This window comes from Diabrotica undecimpunctata, chromosome 3 (assembly GCF_040954645.1).
Source record: "Diabrotica undecimpunctata isolate CICGRU chromosome 3, icDiaUnde3, whole genome shotgun sequence".
Taxonomy (NCBI): Eukaryota; Metazoa; Arthropoda; class Insecta; order Coleoptera; family Chrysomelidae; genus Diabrotica; species Diabrotica undecimpunctata.
In genome coordinates, this window is record NC_092805.1 from 93,280,552 (window position 1) to 93,298,552 (window position 18,001).

General features: G+C 32.4%; 1 protein-coding gene across 1 annotated transcript in view; it reads left to right on the plus strand.

The window, feature by feature from the left end:
* LOC140435962 (uncharacterized) overlaps positions 1–18,001 on the plus strand; it is a 64,398-nt gene that overhangs the window by 25,643 nt on the left and 20,754 nt on the right. Inside the window, exons 4-5 of the mRNA XM_072524673.1 lie at positions 4,487–4,779; positions 8,559–8,723. Of these exons, the coding sequence (XP_072380774.1) occupies positions 4,487–4,779; positions 8,559–8,723 (458 nt within the window). The remainder of the gene's footprint in view (positions 1–4,486; positions 4,780–8,558; positions 8,724–18,001) is intronic.

Genomic DNA, 18,001 nt, shown 5'->3' on the forward strand with positions numbered 1-18,001 from the left:
TCGTACACAATTATTCAATATTGTTTATTTACGTGAAGAAGGTTTTTTATGATAAAATGCAAGAATGACGCTAAACACTAAACAAACGCAAAATATTTCAAGCCAATTGAGTCTACTATATGAGTAATATCAGTGATTACAAAAAAAATTTAAAAATTCCAAAATATTAGATATTTTTGTCCATGAATTTATATATATATATATATATATATATATATATATATATATATATATATATATATATACATACAAACTATATATATATACAAACTATTTTTATTCTTGGGGAATGCAGCCAATTTATTTTGGGCTAAAACTAAAACTCTTTGAGCATAGTCAACCTTTCGGAAATTATATTTCTTTTCTTAAGACAATCTAAAAGTGAAAGTTTACATTTAGATAAAACTAATAATCAAAAAATTAAACTCGTGGTTACTAAATGATACGTTAACTTCGATAAACATTCTGACGAATGACTATAATTATAACTTTGACGAAATAATTATTTGATGTTAATTTGAATGATATACAACTAGTAGAGGAGATAGAGGGTTTAAATATCCTATGTTATTTTTCTGTACCATATATACTAACTTTAACACCAAAATTAGTTAAATTGTTTAAGCAAAATACAGAAATTAGGACTTCCACTAAAAATATTAAAATCTTGAACACTTTTTAGACCAAAACAAAGTCTCTGTTCTGGAGTTTTCAAAATCAATTTTGTGACCTATATGAAGATTATGTTGACCTAGAGCTGAAATTGAGTTGGAATTGCGAACAGAAATGGAATTTTCATAAATCCTATTTTGGATTCTACGATTTGTTTGGCCTATATAGGATCGGGGCAGTCTGCTGAAGGAATTTCATAAACTCCGTGTTGTTTATTTGGAATGATGTCTTTGATTGATCGGACAAGAGATGAAAAATTTTGTTGGAGGGTATATTGTCTTTATTTCTCTTGGTTTAGGAATTTTGTCGATTTTGTCAGTGACACCTTTGATGTAAGAAAGGAAAGCTTTCGTATGATGAGGATCTGAGTCTTTGGGATGAGATTGAGTGGGAGATTAATGTCTGTGGATGCTCCTATCGATGTGATTTTCACGGTAACCGTTTTGGATGAGGGCTTGTTTTAAACTAGAGAGCTCAGTGGGTCTAGTTGACACCCGTCAATCAAAATCCTACTGTCAGAAATAATCGCGTCAACCCTCGTGTTAATTTTCGCGCCAATCCTCACGCTAACCTCCACGCCAACCACCACACAAAGCACGTCACGGTATAAATGAACCGTCCTCTGTTTCTAGTACCAGTAATGCATTTATTAGTGATCAGTGTAGTAGTGTCTGAGACCTCGGAAGCCCCGAACAAGACATCGAAGAGGATGTCGAAAGCTTGGCGCAATGATAATCGTGGCAGTTCAGCCTGGAAGACTGTTCAGTTTAATATTAATTCTTGTAATAATAATTATCTTAGCTCGAGGTTTAAATATATATATATATATATATATATATATATATATATATATATATATATATATATATATATATATATATATATATATATATATATATATATATATAAAGTAAAGTTGAGGGATATGCGCGTTTGATGATATGATGCGTTTTCAATATCTTTCAAATTCTGCATGCTCGCGCGGGAAAGGTTTTGGGAAACGGTAGTACCCACCTTTGCCACCAGATGAAGCATGTCTAAGTTAGTGTATAGTGATCCGTCTTGGAGTGAGCTTTGGTGATGTGTACACTTTAGCAGGTAAACACCATAAAAATTTTATCTTAGTAATTTCAAAGTTTTGTAATTTGTCGTTTTTTTAATTTTTTGTTGCTTTAGTGTATTCTACATTGTTGCGCATTCTTTAAACTTAAGAACATGACTTATTTAGATACATAGCCTTTCTTGTTTACTATTTGCATTTTTTTACTTAAAATGGCGTCGAGTCGGAGATATGACGCTTTGTTGTTGTAGTGGATATGACGCGCGTCATATCCCCCACATAAATAAAACATTTCTAATTTTTAATATATGCCTAGCTCCAAGTGTAAGAACATGCGGGGCTGCTGGACTAAAGATAATCTTCGTGCTGCTTTCAAGGATAATGCAGACGGCTCTTCAGTTAGGGGTGCAGCTAAAAAAATATGATATACCGGAAAAAACCCTACGATTCCGACTCAAAACAAAGAACAGCATTAAAGGTAAGCTTCTGCCCTTGGCCTGGGCGCAGAACAAAAATTAGTGTTTTATATCAAGAGATTACAGGCCTTAGGGTACGCGCCAACAAGGGATGCACTTTGCCGAATGGTTTTCAACCTGGCTGAACAAATGGGCCGAGTTTCCTACGGCCATTTCAATGTAGAGAAACGCAAAGCAGGAAGGGGATGGCTTAACGCATTTCTCAAACGGAAGCCATCATTGGCGATTCGAAAGGCCCAAGGAGTGTCTATGGCCCGCGCGGATGGCATGGTAAAGGAAGAAGTGAATGATTATTTCAATTTGTTTAAAAAGACCTTAGAATCGTTAAACCTTTGAACAAACCCGGAAATATTTACAATGTAGATGAGTCAGGTTTGCAATTGAACAACCCTCCGCAAGAAGTTAAAGCGGCCAAAGACAGCAAGGCAGTTCAAGTGCGGCAATCAAAAGAACAAGGAGAGACAGTGATAGTTGTTACCTGTTGTAATGTAGAACGAAGTTTTTTTACCTCCCTATGTAGGGTTCAAAGATGTATACAAACAAGTGTGGCTCGATAATAAGCCTAACGGTTCTGAAGTGGTGATGGGTGGAAAATTAGCCTACATAAATGAAGACCTCTTTAAAAATTGGCTGTAAAACCACTTTATTCCAAGGAAGGCAGCTGGTACATGGCTATTACTGCTCGACGGACACGGATCTTACAATAACTCGCCGAACGTATTAGAGATAGCGCTGGAAAATGATGTCCACTTTACTTAAATTAAAACTTAACTTATTTGAAGTGTATATATATATATATATATATATATATATATATATATATATATACATATATATATATATATATACATATATATATATATATATATATATATATATATATATATATATATATATATATATATATAATTACAATATTTGTAGGAATCTGTAGGAATCATGATTGACAATAATTATTATTTTGATGTTTGATTTATGTCAGAAAGACACTCGTTTCTGTTTATTATATTTTTTGTTGTTGATAGCTAGTTTTCGATTGTTATATGGTTGCGTACAAAGTGGCACCAAATATGAATATTTAAATTTTTTTAATTTAGTCAGCAAATTTAATATTAGATAATTATAGTATTAATTTTCGTAAGACAGAATGTAATTATGGATATTGCTTAGTTTATCAATATCAGTTTTTTTATTAACTCATTGATATTTATTTATGCATACCGTTTCTAAGAATTCTCTTTTATTTAATTGGTTTTCACATCTTAATATCTTAGTTTCATTGAAATTAAATGAATGATTTTTATTAATTGCATGATCTATTAATGCACAAGTATTTTTATTATTTCTAAGGTCACTTTTATGAGATGTTAGTCTGTCTATTATATTTCTAGATGTGTGTCTGATGTATGACTTATCACAATTTTCGCATGGTATTCTATAAACTACATTTGAGCTTTCCATAATGCTAATAGGTGATTTAGTTTTCATATATAATGATGCTAATGTTTTAATATTTTAGTTGCAATTTTAATCCATTTTGTTCCTCTTGTGCAAGTACTTAAGCAAGTTGTTGTGCTGTACAAGTTGTTATTTAAAATCTTAAGGAGATAGGAAGCTTAAACGACAGAAAGTTCTTGCATATTTAATTAATTCTTTATTTATCTGCACAATTCCTGTACCGTTTTTACTTTTCATGCCTGATTTTTTCATGATTTGTATTTTGTTCATCGACTTATCGACTGTTGCCATTCTCGTCTAAATATGTGTATGTAATTATTTATTATATTAATTTATGCATTATGTTTCTCTTCAATAGCTGTTCGTAATTCTTTATTCCTCTATCGCAATCTATTGTTGTCGCGTATTTCCTCTTTTCCCGATTGCTTCCTTTGCCGAATTGTGTATGTAAATTTTGATATTTTACTATTTCTCGTTAATATCATTGCTTCTTGTAACTGTCGAACTCTTTATGGTGTTCATTTAATCTGCTCTGTTATAAATATGTTATCATCATCTCTTTAAGTAGACGCACTTTAAATACTTTTTGGGCTGAGGCTGATTTTTTGGTAATGACTTTATTTATTTTAGCTAGTGATGTTAGTGTTAATATAAGTAAGAACTAGTCCAAATAAATTTCACTGTTATTATGTACGTTTTTCATTCGAGATGTATAATATGTTAGGAATTACACTGTCACATTTTATAGTATCATCGATCAGATTTTATGTTAGCAATGTTTTTATGTTAGTAATTTTAATTCAAATCTTTCATTTTTTAGACATGGGGCCGATTGCGAATGTGTAGACTGTCTATGTTCGCCAATGATCCGAGCTCTATCTACGACTCGAGAATTCTTTAAAGTCCGGGACACCAAGCAAATATACCAGGTCTCAAACATCAAATGTTTTTGTCCAAATACAAGCAAAAAAATATCCAAAATTCCCGTATCCACTAATCCAGCCGTACCAAAAGTAAGATCTACCGCAGTAGTCTGTACTTGTGACCCATGTGAATGTCAACCTTGTAGTGACACTAAAAAAGATGCTGCTGGTACAGTAAAAGTTGATGAAAGTAAGTATTAAGTAATAATTTAGTTTTTATTATTTTTCTCCTAAAATATCAGAATATAGAATACAGATATTTGTCTTATTTTTATCAAAATATTAATAATTGATCCTTTGCGGAAGCCAGTCTATTCTATCGGCTGGTAATTATCCATTTTCTAAGTTAACCGGTTGTTAATAATTCTCATTAACAGTTTGTACACATGACTGAGCAACAATATAGATCTATAATTCTTTAGATCACATTCTTTCATTTTTTGTGTAGGAGTATTACTATACTCTCGTTTCAGTATAGAATTTTGATATTATGGAAACATCTATCAAGTAGCTCTGTTAATATTCGGATTGTTACTGTCTTACTTGTTTTCAAAATCTCGGAAATTATACCGTAGTGTCCTTGAGCTTTATTATTTTCAGCTATTTTAAAGCTTCTTTTATTTCTAGTCGCTCTGTATTTTGTAGTAAGTCTAATCGCTCTATATTTTGTAGTAAGTCTAATCCCGCGATTATTATTTTTCTTTTCATTATTCTCATTTGTTGGTTCATTAGGCTGGCTTTACAAGCTGTACAAGGTTTTGTAGAAGTCTTCACTATCTTTGTTATTTTGTTGCTTTCTATGACTTGTTCTATTAAGTTCTTGTTCCATTTTTTAATGTCACGTATGGCGTTTGTTTTCCTATAGGAGATGTCTCCTTTCCTTCATTAGTTGCTTAGTTTCAAGGAAAAGACAGTTAAGATTTTATTTCACGTATAGGGAGCTTGCGCATCCGTTTATACGTATTTCAGCCCAATAGGCATCATCAGAACGGCTTTCGCAAGCGCTCTGAACGTGAAATAATTCTTCTCTGTCTTAGGAAGCAACTATAACATGGCTTCGTATAGACGCAATGTAGCGACATCTGATAATAAAATCGTAGACTAATTTTCGAAACCAAATTCAAGAATTCCGCTTTAATCTGTGCCTTCTAAGAATTGCAAGGCAAAAACAGACGTTGATAAAGGTGTTAAGAGAGACATGGGGAATCTAAAACTTGCATTCCACAACATATCTTTTCAACTAAGCAAAATTCTTAGCGAATTGGTTTCTAGTACTCGTACAGAGTATATCGAAATAACAAGGAAAAGACAGTTAAGATTTTATTTCACGAAATTTTATTTCACGTGAAATAAAATCTTAACTGTCTTTTCCTTGTTATTTCGATATACTCTGTACGAGTACTAGAAACTAATTCGCTAAGAATTTTGCTTAGTTGAAAAGATATGTTGTGGAATGCAAGTTTTAGATTCCCCATGTCTCTCTTAACACCTTTATCAACGTCTGTTTTTGAATTGCAATTCTTAGAAGGCACAGATTAAAGCGGAATTCTTGAATTTGGTTTCGAAAATTAGTCTTGCTTAGTTTCGTTACTTATTTTGTCTTCTTTAATTCTCGTTATCGTTGTTTGCTACCAGTAGGCCGGTTTCGAGAAGGTTTTTATTCATGTTTTTGTTAACATCGTGAATTTGCTCCTGATCATGTGAAAGATCTGATTCGAACTTACTAGCTAAGACATGTCTTAATTCTTCTCCATTTGTTGTTACCTGAATACATCTAGGTGCGTTGTTTTTTAAAGATCTCTTTTCTTTCTTTTCTCGTATTAATATTTATTTTCGCCTTAAATATACGATGGTAACTGTAACGTTATCTTCAAGTATTCAAATTGTCTTCAAATATTCTTTTGTTGTGAGTGAGATATTGTGATTATTGATTTATTTCCCATATACTGGTATACTTTTGTTGTTTGAGAAAAATAGTCTGTTTTTTTTTATAGTATCCTTTGGTGCGATCCATTTACACTGTCTGTAAAATTTCTTTTTGTAAAAGAATTCATAGCATACATGTTTTTCTATTCTAGGAATATCATACATTTTTCTACTCTTGTGTTTCTTGTGCTGAATCCAAAATCTCCAATCTTGTTTCCAGAGTCTTCATTGTTTCGTACAATTTTGGTGTTAAAATCTTCCAGTATTATTATTTTAGGTTCTTTGTTGTCGTCGTTACCTTTTTAAGGTCTTCGTAAAAAGTATTTATTTCGTCATTAGTCGCTTTTTCAGTTGGAGCATAAACCTGCACAATCTTTATTCTGGTTTGTAAATTTAGTTTTAAGATCATGTATGTAACATTATCCGAGATACTATTGAATTTGTGATATCCTCCTGATTAATTAAAAAACTAACTTCACCATATTTATAGTCTTTCTTTTATTTATAGTGGAGCCTATTGCCTGAATGTAAGTCCATATGCTGTTTTTTTTACATCTGATAGTCCAATTATGTCCCAATTCATGTTCCCCAATTCCTCTTCTAGTTCATAGAATTTTTTAACTTTTGTTATAGAACGGATATTATATGTTGTTATATGGAGTTATTTGTCTTAATCTTGATGGAATTACATTTCCTTAATTCCAAGTGTTACAATTATTCTGCTTATACTCGGTCGTCAAGCTTTGTTTGTGATAACAGAGTTCACCAATGTGAAGGTATGGCTGGTATTTGAGTAGGTGAGGCTATTTGAGACGCATCTTGCATGCTTGAGGCAATTAGAACCAATTTAGAGAAATCACTACAATACAACAAACCGGCATATTTGTTTCGTGGACCTTAAGAAGGCATTTGACCGGGTTAAATTAAAGGACGTACGTATTGTTCGCAATAAAGCTTCCAGGAATAATCAAAACGGTCGAAAATATATACAAGAACAACACAATATAAGTACAAGTAAAAAAGAACTAACTGGTCAAATTAAGGCTAGCAATCATATAAGACACAGGAATTTCGAGCCCTATTGTTTAACCTAATCATGGATGAAATAATAAAAAAATAGGAACGGAAAAAGAATAGCAAGTGAAAGAAACCCAACTTAAAATAATTTGCTATGTAGACGACTCAATACTAATATCTCAAACTGAAGATAATTTACAACGTATACTACATCAATTTAATATAACCGCCAAAATATTTAATATGAAAATTTACCCAAAAAAGACAAAATGCGTGGTTATAACAGCAAATCTACTAAGATGTAAATAAGAGCTGGAGGGTCAGTTAATAGAACAAAACTGTCATTAGACCATTAATCACATACACGACCCGACACAGATAATACAAAAAGAAAGCTAGAAACATAAGATATAAAAACTCGTAGAAAAATCTACGGTAAGACACTATGGGACAGAGCTAGAAGTATAGATATACGACGGAGATTCAAAGTGAAGACCATTAAGGACTGGGTAAGAATGAGAAGAGTAGAATAGAACAATCATATAAGCCGATTGACAATAAATAGCGAAGTAAAGACGGCAAGAGACGGTTCCCCAATAGGAAGAAGATCAGAGGAAAGACCACGTAAACGATGGAATAACGATCAACTTACTGAAGGGACACTGAAAAATAGACAGTCATTTATACACAGAAATAAGAAGAAATCAGTTAATTGATACACATAGGAATATATCATGGGCCATAAATATATGATAATTTGTTGATGTGTCTCTATGAACTTATACAGGAATCGTAAATTAACCGCGTGACTCAATCTGTATACTCCTAATTAAATATTTATATCTTGTTATGCTACAACAGTTTTTACATTTAATTATTATTAAGTAATATAAGACGAGCGTGTCTTGGACCGACTATGGTTAGAGATGAATATCTTTTACTAAACTTTTTCTTTAAACAACCACTTTATATTGCAATTTAAGTCTACAAACTTTAAAAAGAATATATAATTTTTTGTGTGAACAGAAGGTGCTCTGATACTGCCAACGATGGATGAAGTCATGAAAATGACTCCAGAACAATTAAAAGCTTTATGTGACTGTGATCCTTGCAACTGCGAAGTGTGTTACAATAAACCTGCTCCACCCGTCCGCGACGACGTCACTTGTGATCTACCCTCTGGTGATCAAGGTAAATGAATACTTAACTATAATCCTAGTTTTTTATTTACTTTTAGTAAATTCGGTATGTATGGTTAGTTTTTGTCAGACGCCTTTTCATTTTTGTACATATGTAGTTGTTAATATAGGAAAATAATTGGTAAATATGTACACTCCGTTCGCTGTATCTTTGCATATCATAGTTGTACGAATTAAATCAAAGAGTTTAAATCAAACGTAAGTCTTTTCTAGATTCATGAAATAATTTGGAAATGTTTAATATCCCGTTAAACGTATTTATAGTGACTGTTTTTGTTTATTTATTGTACTGGATGTTAAAAACTCATTATAGAATTGTTTTGAACGTAATTTTGAGTTTTATACATATTCAACGTTATTATGATTATTGGAATAAATGCTCTATTTGAAATACTGTAGTCGAGAAAGATGAATCCAAGATCAAACAGCTTAAACTCTCATATTAATTATTTATTTATACACCAAAGCATCCAACAGCCGAAGCCAGTTACTGGATGAAAAAAGAGTTTTTATTCAAAATACAATATTTAACATTTACATCGTATACATATGACATTCAATTTTTAATCTTAAGCATAAGAAAATGCCCTAAAAGATAAAAATCTCTTGTGCATGCTTTTCGAACTAAGTTACTAACACAAAAAAAATAATTAAACTTTACAAAACAAAACAATAAAAACAGTGGAAAAAGAAAAATTTCGAAAATACATTAATTTGTAGAAAACTTAAAGGGTGTAACAAATTAGTGCTCAATCTGTTAGGCTAAAATAATACGACTTTCCTTATGTCGCATACCTAGAGACTTAGTATTAATTTTTTATATTAGCTGGTTTTTATCAATTTTTTTTTACTTGTGTATTGAACTTCTCTGTAGTTTCCAAAAAAAGTGTGGAAAGTTATGTGTAAAAGGTTTCATTGTTTTAGCCTAAAGAATGGATCAATTACTTTGTTACAACCTATTTCCACAAATATGACTAAATGGTTAAATTATTAAAATAAATTGAAAAAAAAAAAACAAAATATCAAAATTATATATTTCCTTTACTTTCAGAATCCGAGCTATCTCCAGGATTTATTATGATGGGTTGAATATCAATATCAACTATATTTTGCTCTCGGACACACCACTTTTGAATAATTTCATGAGTATGTTTTACACATTTTTCCCAAATGTCTCCATTACATTGATTAAGCGCCTCTATTCATATTTATAACAGCACTGTCGTCTCCGGTGTAATTAATAAACATATGAAAATCTGATTGCAACTTGGTGCAAGTTTCCATGTTTATTAATCTGTCCAACTATTGCGCAATATGGTGTAATATTGCGTAGTTGGCCGGTACGCTCTTATTGTGGCATGACCTTGAGGAGGTCAATGCCCTTGTGGTTTTATAAAGGTGGTAAATAAAACACAATCTTTCTAAGAAGAAAAAAACTCAGCTTCAGAGTCTTAGAAAGAAACAGAGCCCTTCGAGCAAAGTGCTCTAGGGAGCTACCCTACACGGGTAAAACACACACTAACACTTGACTGTACTTGACTGTCTTGACTGCCTTGAGATCCGAAAATGTCCCATATTTAAAGATAAATTAACTTTTATATGAAACTTTTTCGTTTCTCGACCAATTAGATTTAATTATTTGTTCCAGAAGGAAGGGCGATGAACATCGAAGTGCGTGATTGGTGGCACTTGATGACATCCCCCCTGCTTTGGAGACTCTGAGGCTGATAAAAAAAGATGATTTTATTAAAAAACTTAAGAAAACAATTTTTTTTACAAATCACATGTAGAAAAGAAAAAAAATGCATAAAATATATCAAATATAACATGAAATATACAAAATGAATATGTCTATATTGTCAAATTACTTACAAGTCCTCTAACACTCGCGTCCACTCGCGTAGCGCGCACTTACACTGCACAAAAACACTCACAGGCGGTGATCGGTGTTGTGGACAGCATCTGCAGGTCCATCCTCGACGACGTGCTCGTTCTACGGCGGCTTCGTCCTCTCTAGCTGTACATTTCCCATCTGCATGTCACCGGTGCGTTTGCCTGAGCCTCCGTGGTGCTCTGGACCACATAATGGTAGGGCAGGCAGTGACTGGCTACTGCGGAGACATCCATTGCATCAGGTACTTAGCATCAAGTAGGCTGGCTCGTCGGAGATGTGGCACATCGACGGTTTCAGGGCTGCAGAAGGTGGATATCGGCATGTTACTTTGGTATACTAACATCCGATGCTTCTCCCCGCTGTTTTCTTGAGTGATTTTGATGCAGGCATCGTGTTGGAACTATTTGCGATTTTCGATCGCGGAGCATGAGAACTCTGACATCTCGGAGTCGTGGTAGAGTTCGTTAAGGGTTGGGCGCCATGTCGTCTCCGGTGTAATTAATAAACATATGAAAATCTGATTGCAACTTGGTGCAAGTTTCCATGTTTATTAATCTGTCCAACTATTGCGCAATATGGTGTAATATTGCGTAGTTGGCCGGTACGCTCTTATTGTGGCATGACCTTGAGGAGGTCAATGCCCTTGTGGTTTTATAAAGGTGGTAAATAAAACACAATCTTTCTAAGAAGAAAAAAACTCAGCTTCAGAGTCTTAGAAAGAAACAGAGCCCTTCGAGCAAAGTGCTCTAGGGAGCTACCCTACACGGGTAAAACACACACTAACACTTGACTGTACTTGACTGTCTTGACTGCCTTGAGATCCGAAAATGTCCCATATTTAAAGATAAATTAACTTTTATATGAAACTTTTTCGTTTCTCGACCAATTAGATTTAATTATTTGTTCCAGAAGGAAGGGCGATGAACATCGAAGTGCGTGATTGGTGGCACTTGATGACAGCACTATCAGAATAGCCATCCCTACCAATACGCTTATTGTAATATGACTTGCAATTTGCCCAAATTAATTCAATAGAGTTGATTTCGCAATGATAAGGAGGTAGTCTCAACACTTTATGACCATGCTCTCTTAGTAACTCATCAATAACATACACATTTTCTTTTTTATTCATTTTTGCAACTTGTAATAATTCAGGTATTGTAAATTTTGGGTCAAATTGGATGTTATTTATTGTCAGCCAGGTAACAATTTCATCTTTCTTTGAAGCAGTGGTAGGTTGCTTTTCTAAAAGAACACTATGATATGGAGCATTATCCATTACAATCAACGATGGTTCTTCTAAATTGGGAATGACTTGTGTCCTTATCCACTTAGTAAAAATGTCGTTGTTCATTTCTCCATGGTAATCAATATGTTTAGACTTAAAACAAAACAATAAACTTGCTTCAGAAACAAATCCTTTAGAAAAACCAGAGTGAACAATTATGAAACGTTTACCATCAAAACCTTCTGGTTTACGTACACTTTTGCTACTAGTGTCTTGCCAGGAAGTTGTTTTATTTCGTTTTGAATAAATCCATGTTTAATCCAAAAAACAAGTTCTCTTGGATGCACACTTTTCAGGTTTTCAAAGTACATACTTACGAAAGAATTTTGCTCTTAAAGCAGCAATATTGGTTAGTTCGAATAATGATCTTCGGTTGTCATCCTTTGTATATTTAAATCCTATATTTCTCAGTACAATGCTCAAGGATGTTTTTCCTATAGTAACAACGTCTTTTTTCTCTAATTCACATTTCAAACTTTGTAGACTAACATGCTTTTCCAAAAACAAAAAAATAAAAACTAGTAATAATAGTGAAACTTTATTTTAGAAGTGTTAATTTTGATGTGAAACATCTATTGGCTGGGGTATAAGCCAGATCGTTTTTATTTTGTACAAGATCAACTTATACTTACGTTGTAGGTACATATTGTACACAGTGTTTCGTATTGTCATTTTAGTTCCTACAGTCAGATCAGTTGTCTTGCTTTTACGACGACGTCTACTTTTGCCTGGACTTGAAAGGACGGGATTGCTTTCTTTTCGTTTTTTAATTGTACATACTGTACGCCGTGATATTTTTTTCAAGGCAGCAGCTACCCTCTTAAATTAAAAACAATTTCATGACTGGTAAATTATTAAACAACATACAATTCATTACAATACCTCTTGAACACAAGCCAAAGGTGCCAATAAGGGTCCTTCGTTCCTTTTTCCAACTCAAAATATTCATACAAATTCAGCACGAGTTGCTGGGATTGAGAATTTAATGTATTTCCAGGCATATTCTAAAAATAAAAACCTTTAAAATTTAAAATTTAACTGCAAAATTTATACTTACATCAAGAAATCCAACACTAAGTGAACAGTTAGTCGTTATAACAACTCTTTTTGAGAAAATTTATAAACTCAAGGCACGAAAATGTAATGGAAAATTAAACAATATGAATATAATTTTTGTAAACATCACAACGCTGTGAAGTTGACAATAAGCAGATTAAATATGAGAATTTATCACAGACTGTTGTTATATTACTGTCTTTGTCTGATGTATTATTAAATGTTGGACAAGCGGCTTCATTTCAACATTTTATATCATGTGAGTAGAAATGAGACAAAATTTAAAAATAGTTCGTGAATAATTTCATACATGTGCAAAGATACAGCGAACGAAGTGTACGTAATTTATTATTTTAGGTTAAGATAGGATAACACCGTTACACCGTTTGTCCAGTAAACTAACGACGCTATCTAAGAAAGAAATATGAACTACCAAAATTTGACATTTCAATCATATTTTGTTTTCAATGCAAAATGATTTAAAGTTTTATGTTAGTTTAGATATAAAATCCTAACGCCATCTTAACAAAGAAATCTGAACTAATTATTTTTTTCGAAAATTGCTAAAAATTAGGTTACTGTAATTGTAAGGTAAGATCAATGACGTATAATGTATATTTATTATATGTGGCTGGGTAAGAAAAACATACACTTAGTATAAAAATAAAATGACGTTTAAAAAACGTCAACGCTTTAAGAAAATAAAATAAAATAAAATAAAAACTAAATAAAATTAAATCAAGGTAAACAGAATTATGAGGAATTAAATCATTTTTTGAGCGTTTTGTGGTCGGAGTAGAATATTTCGTCAGATCGTGACGTATGATACATCATTGGAAAGGAAAGGCAGTAGCAAATATGTTGAGACAGAAAAAACACATATTACGGCATTTCTAAGAAGGCATTACATCATATCTCCTATGTGTTTGGTCTGATTGGAGCGTGTGATACGTTTAATGAAAGGGAAGGATATCACGAATATATTAAGATATATTCCAGACCAAACAGGCACTACACAGTGTCTTTATTATTAATTAACGTATAGTTATAATTATATACGAGATCTTATAGGGCATTATGCATAAAAATATTTTAACTAAAAGACACATTTTGATTTATTGACTTAAAGAAGACCTCTGGCTGAATACAAAATAAACAACTAAACGAATCCTCACATACGATATAGCAAATGAAAGGGGAAAATATAACTCAGATAGATCGGTTGTCTTTTTTTTCGGACCAGGTCTACTTTTGCCTGGCTTTGAAAGAATATCAGTATTTTCTTTCTTTTTTATAATTGTACATACTTTTCGTCGTGATATTTTTAATGCAGCAGCTATTCTTTTAAATAAAGAATTGCTCAATGATATGTATTTTAATAAACGAACACACATTTCAATATAATAGCTTTTGGACAGACGCAAATTGCTCCAAAGGCCCCCAATTCAATTGTTCTAATTGGAAATACTTTAACACAATTAAAACAAGATGTTGTGCTTGAGAATTTAATGGTTTACCAGCCATACTGTAAAAATAAAAAACTCTTAAAAATTGAACAACACATGGACCATCAAGGCGAAGAACAAGCCGGATTGCGAAAAGTCAGATCGTGTCTAGATAATATATTCAACATGATGCAGGTGATAGAAAAGAACAAAGAGAGAAATATTGAAACACATATGACCTTCATTGACTTGGAGAAAGCATACAATAGCGTGCCCAGCAAACCACCATGGGAAGCAATGAGAAAAATGCACGTTTGAGAGAAATAGGTGAATATAACACTGAGACTATTTAAAAAAAAAACAGAAGTGAATGAAATCAAAACAATCACCGCGAAAAAGGTCTCAAACAGGGATGTGGTCTACCACCTACAATTTTTAACATATATATATATATATATATATATATATATATATATATATATATATATATATATATATATATATATATATAAAAGTAAAAAGTAATGGCATGTATATATATATATATATATATATATATATATATATATATATATATAATACAATAATAGAAGCTTTGACCAACCAAGTCATTGGCAAGTAAGGTAAATGCACCGGTACCTGACACTTTAGTATTATATAATTAGGCGAAATTATATTAAGTTTTCTGAACACATGAAATTGGTCCAATGCCTGACCTCAAACTTTGGAAGTGTACTTAAGTGTGACCCCCGTTGTACTTATACCTGACCCACTTGTACTAACTGTTGAAGATGCGGAAAAGATAACAAATTAAAAGTAAAATTAGTATATTATGAATAATGTGTCGAAGTTTTAAAAAATATATTTTATTACAAACATAATACAACAAATTGAAGAAATTATTGTAGACAAAAACTGAAATTTAAATGTTAATCAGAGAAAATTAATTTTCGGTGAATTCGGTAAACGTATTCATGTCTTCTATGTGGAATATACCTTTGGAATTTTTAACCTTCGGTGAATCTATAATTATAACGCCATACCATATGTCTTTTTCATCATACCATATTTGGCCTTTTGTATCTGGCCAGTGCCATCCTGTTCTACCACTTTGAGTCATTGCGAAAACAAAATGCTGCTGTTTTCTGGCTGCTGTAACTTTATCCAGAAAATATTTACCATCATACTCTACCACCACGTAATCGTTAAGTTTAGGCTTTTTTCTAGATGAATTATTTATTTCGTTTTTCTACCAATTTTTTTTTATTGGCTTCTCTGTCTTTTTTCTTGGTTTCTGTTTCTTTCTAGTTTTTTCAACTTCAATTTTAACTTTTTTTTTCTGAGAATACTCCCGCCACATTTGACTTGTCACTACATATGGTATTTTTCCTTTACTTTTTCTTAATTCTGGTTTTCGCTCTGGCCAGCAGAGTGCTCGCTTAAATGGACTAGTAACGTTTGGATCAGTTTTTGTACTGTGTACATTTATATGATAATTATTTAATAAAACTTTTTCTTCTGAGATCTCTAGATTCGACTTCAAAAGATTTTGGGAAATCTCAGTATTTTTAGAAGGTAGGCGTTACATGTTATGGCAAATCCAGATACTCTTTTGGTGGACTGGTGATCCTTATATTTGGGTTTTCTGACAATTCTAGATTGGTATTTTGAGGTGTTGCATCTTTTACAGTGTCTTTGATAGGTGTTATATGTTGTGGCAAATCCAGATTTAATTTTACTATATCTGGGGGGTCTGACAATTTTAAATTGATATTTTGAGGCGTTACATCTGTTACACTTAATACATTAATTTTCTTGATAGGAGAAGTTGTTAAATTTGAAACAAGACTTGAATCATTATCAAGGAATTCAATAGCATCCGTTAAATTTTCTACAGAATCAACAAGATCAAAGTTAAGATCTGTATCTTCAAAAACAATTTCAGCCTCTTCAATAAAGTTTTTTAAGATTTTGTGCAGTTAAGTTAATTTCGCTGTGTTTAATTTTTTTCCAAACTTCAAATAATGACGTATTTTCTATTAACCTACACTTTATCTTATGTAGTGCATTTTCAAATTGATTAAGTTTATCTGTCTCTATAGAAAAAGATTCAATAAAAGCAAGATTTTTTTTCTGTATTCGGCGTTTTCAGTTTTTTTTGACTTTGCTGTTCATGTAAATAAGTGTGATCTTCATTGCTGGGGAAGAACTTTGGAATTCCACTAAAATACCGCATTTTTAAATCCATTTTCTAGAATTTTCGGAGTTATGCGATCTTTTATTGCCGCATCTAATAGTGGAGCGAAATTCCGTCTTCTTAATGACTCGTGTACTTGCTCCTTCCAACCAGATTTTAACATGCGAAACACGTCTACGTCCATAGGCTGTAGTAAATGGGTAGCGTTCAGATACAAAGCAATCATAATTATATTTTTTGAGCAAAATTTACTGAGATGAAAGGATAAATGGGAAGCATGCCCATCGACAAAAAATATAATAGGAAATGAAACATGTTGTATTGACCACGGATAAAACACAATGGCCATGTAAGCATAAAAAGTATGGGATGTCATCCACCCGTTTTTAGACACACCAATTCCCCAATGCTTCGGAATGCTTTCCGAAAGATCTGAAAGTATTCTTTTGTACCGAAAAATTATTATTGGTGGGGCTAAACTTCCTGCGGCATTGTCATTGAGTAGCATAGTGAGGCACTCCTTTTCATTGCTATTTACTGTTGAGTAAACAGTCTTACTACCCTTCATAGCCAAAACTTTATTGCCCTTTGGGTTTAAAAAAAATGCCGACTCGTCAGCATTAAATTACGAGTTGGATCTTTCAATACGTTTGTTAAGTCGTTTGTTTGTAAGAAATCGTATACTTCGTCGCACCTCCCTAGTTGTATTTTTGTAATAGAAGATCTACTCATTGTTAAGTTTTGTGGAGTGCTAAGGCTTATTTCTGGATGTCTCCGTAAAAAACTTTCATACCATTTTCTTCCTGGTACATCATTCTTAAATGATTTGTTGAGTTCCTTCCCTAATTTCGAGGCACTCGATAAAAAAATTTCTTTGGAAATCGGAAAACCACATTTAGACATGTTAATTATCCACTTAACCAGCAAATCATCTTCATTTTCCGAAAATAACGTGGCAGGTCCCATTTTTCTTGCTTCCTGGTTAACACCTTTAAATTAATAAAGCAATATAGAAAGCTGCGTTTTTCTATAAGAGAAAAACAAAACTCATTATTACTACAAAAAGAATATAAAAACAATACTTACCAACGCCTTGTTGGTTCAAACACAACTGAATTCGAAAATCAGAATATTTGTCAATTTATATCGACGAAACTTGGACGTGGCCACTGCTTCCATAAATATGAAGTGTCTATTTAAAAATTTAATTCGAAATATTTTTAAGAATTAAAACTGAATTTGACGACTAATAAAGCATGTTAGGTACATTAATTGCAACATAGACTTATATAAAGTTTAGGTTGCGTGGGTTTGCTTAGACGTACAGAGATTACTGTATACCGTGTACGGTGTTGTATGTATTTTGTAAATGGTACGTATTTGTAAAGGT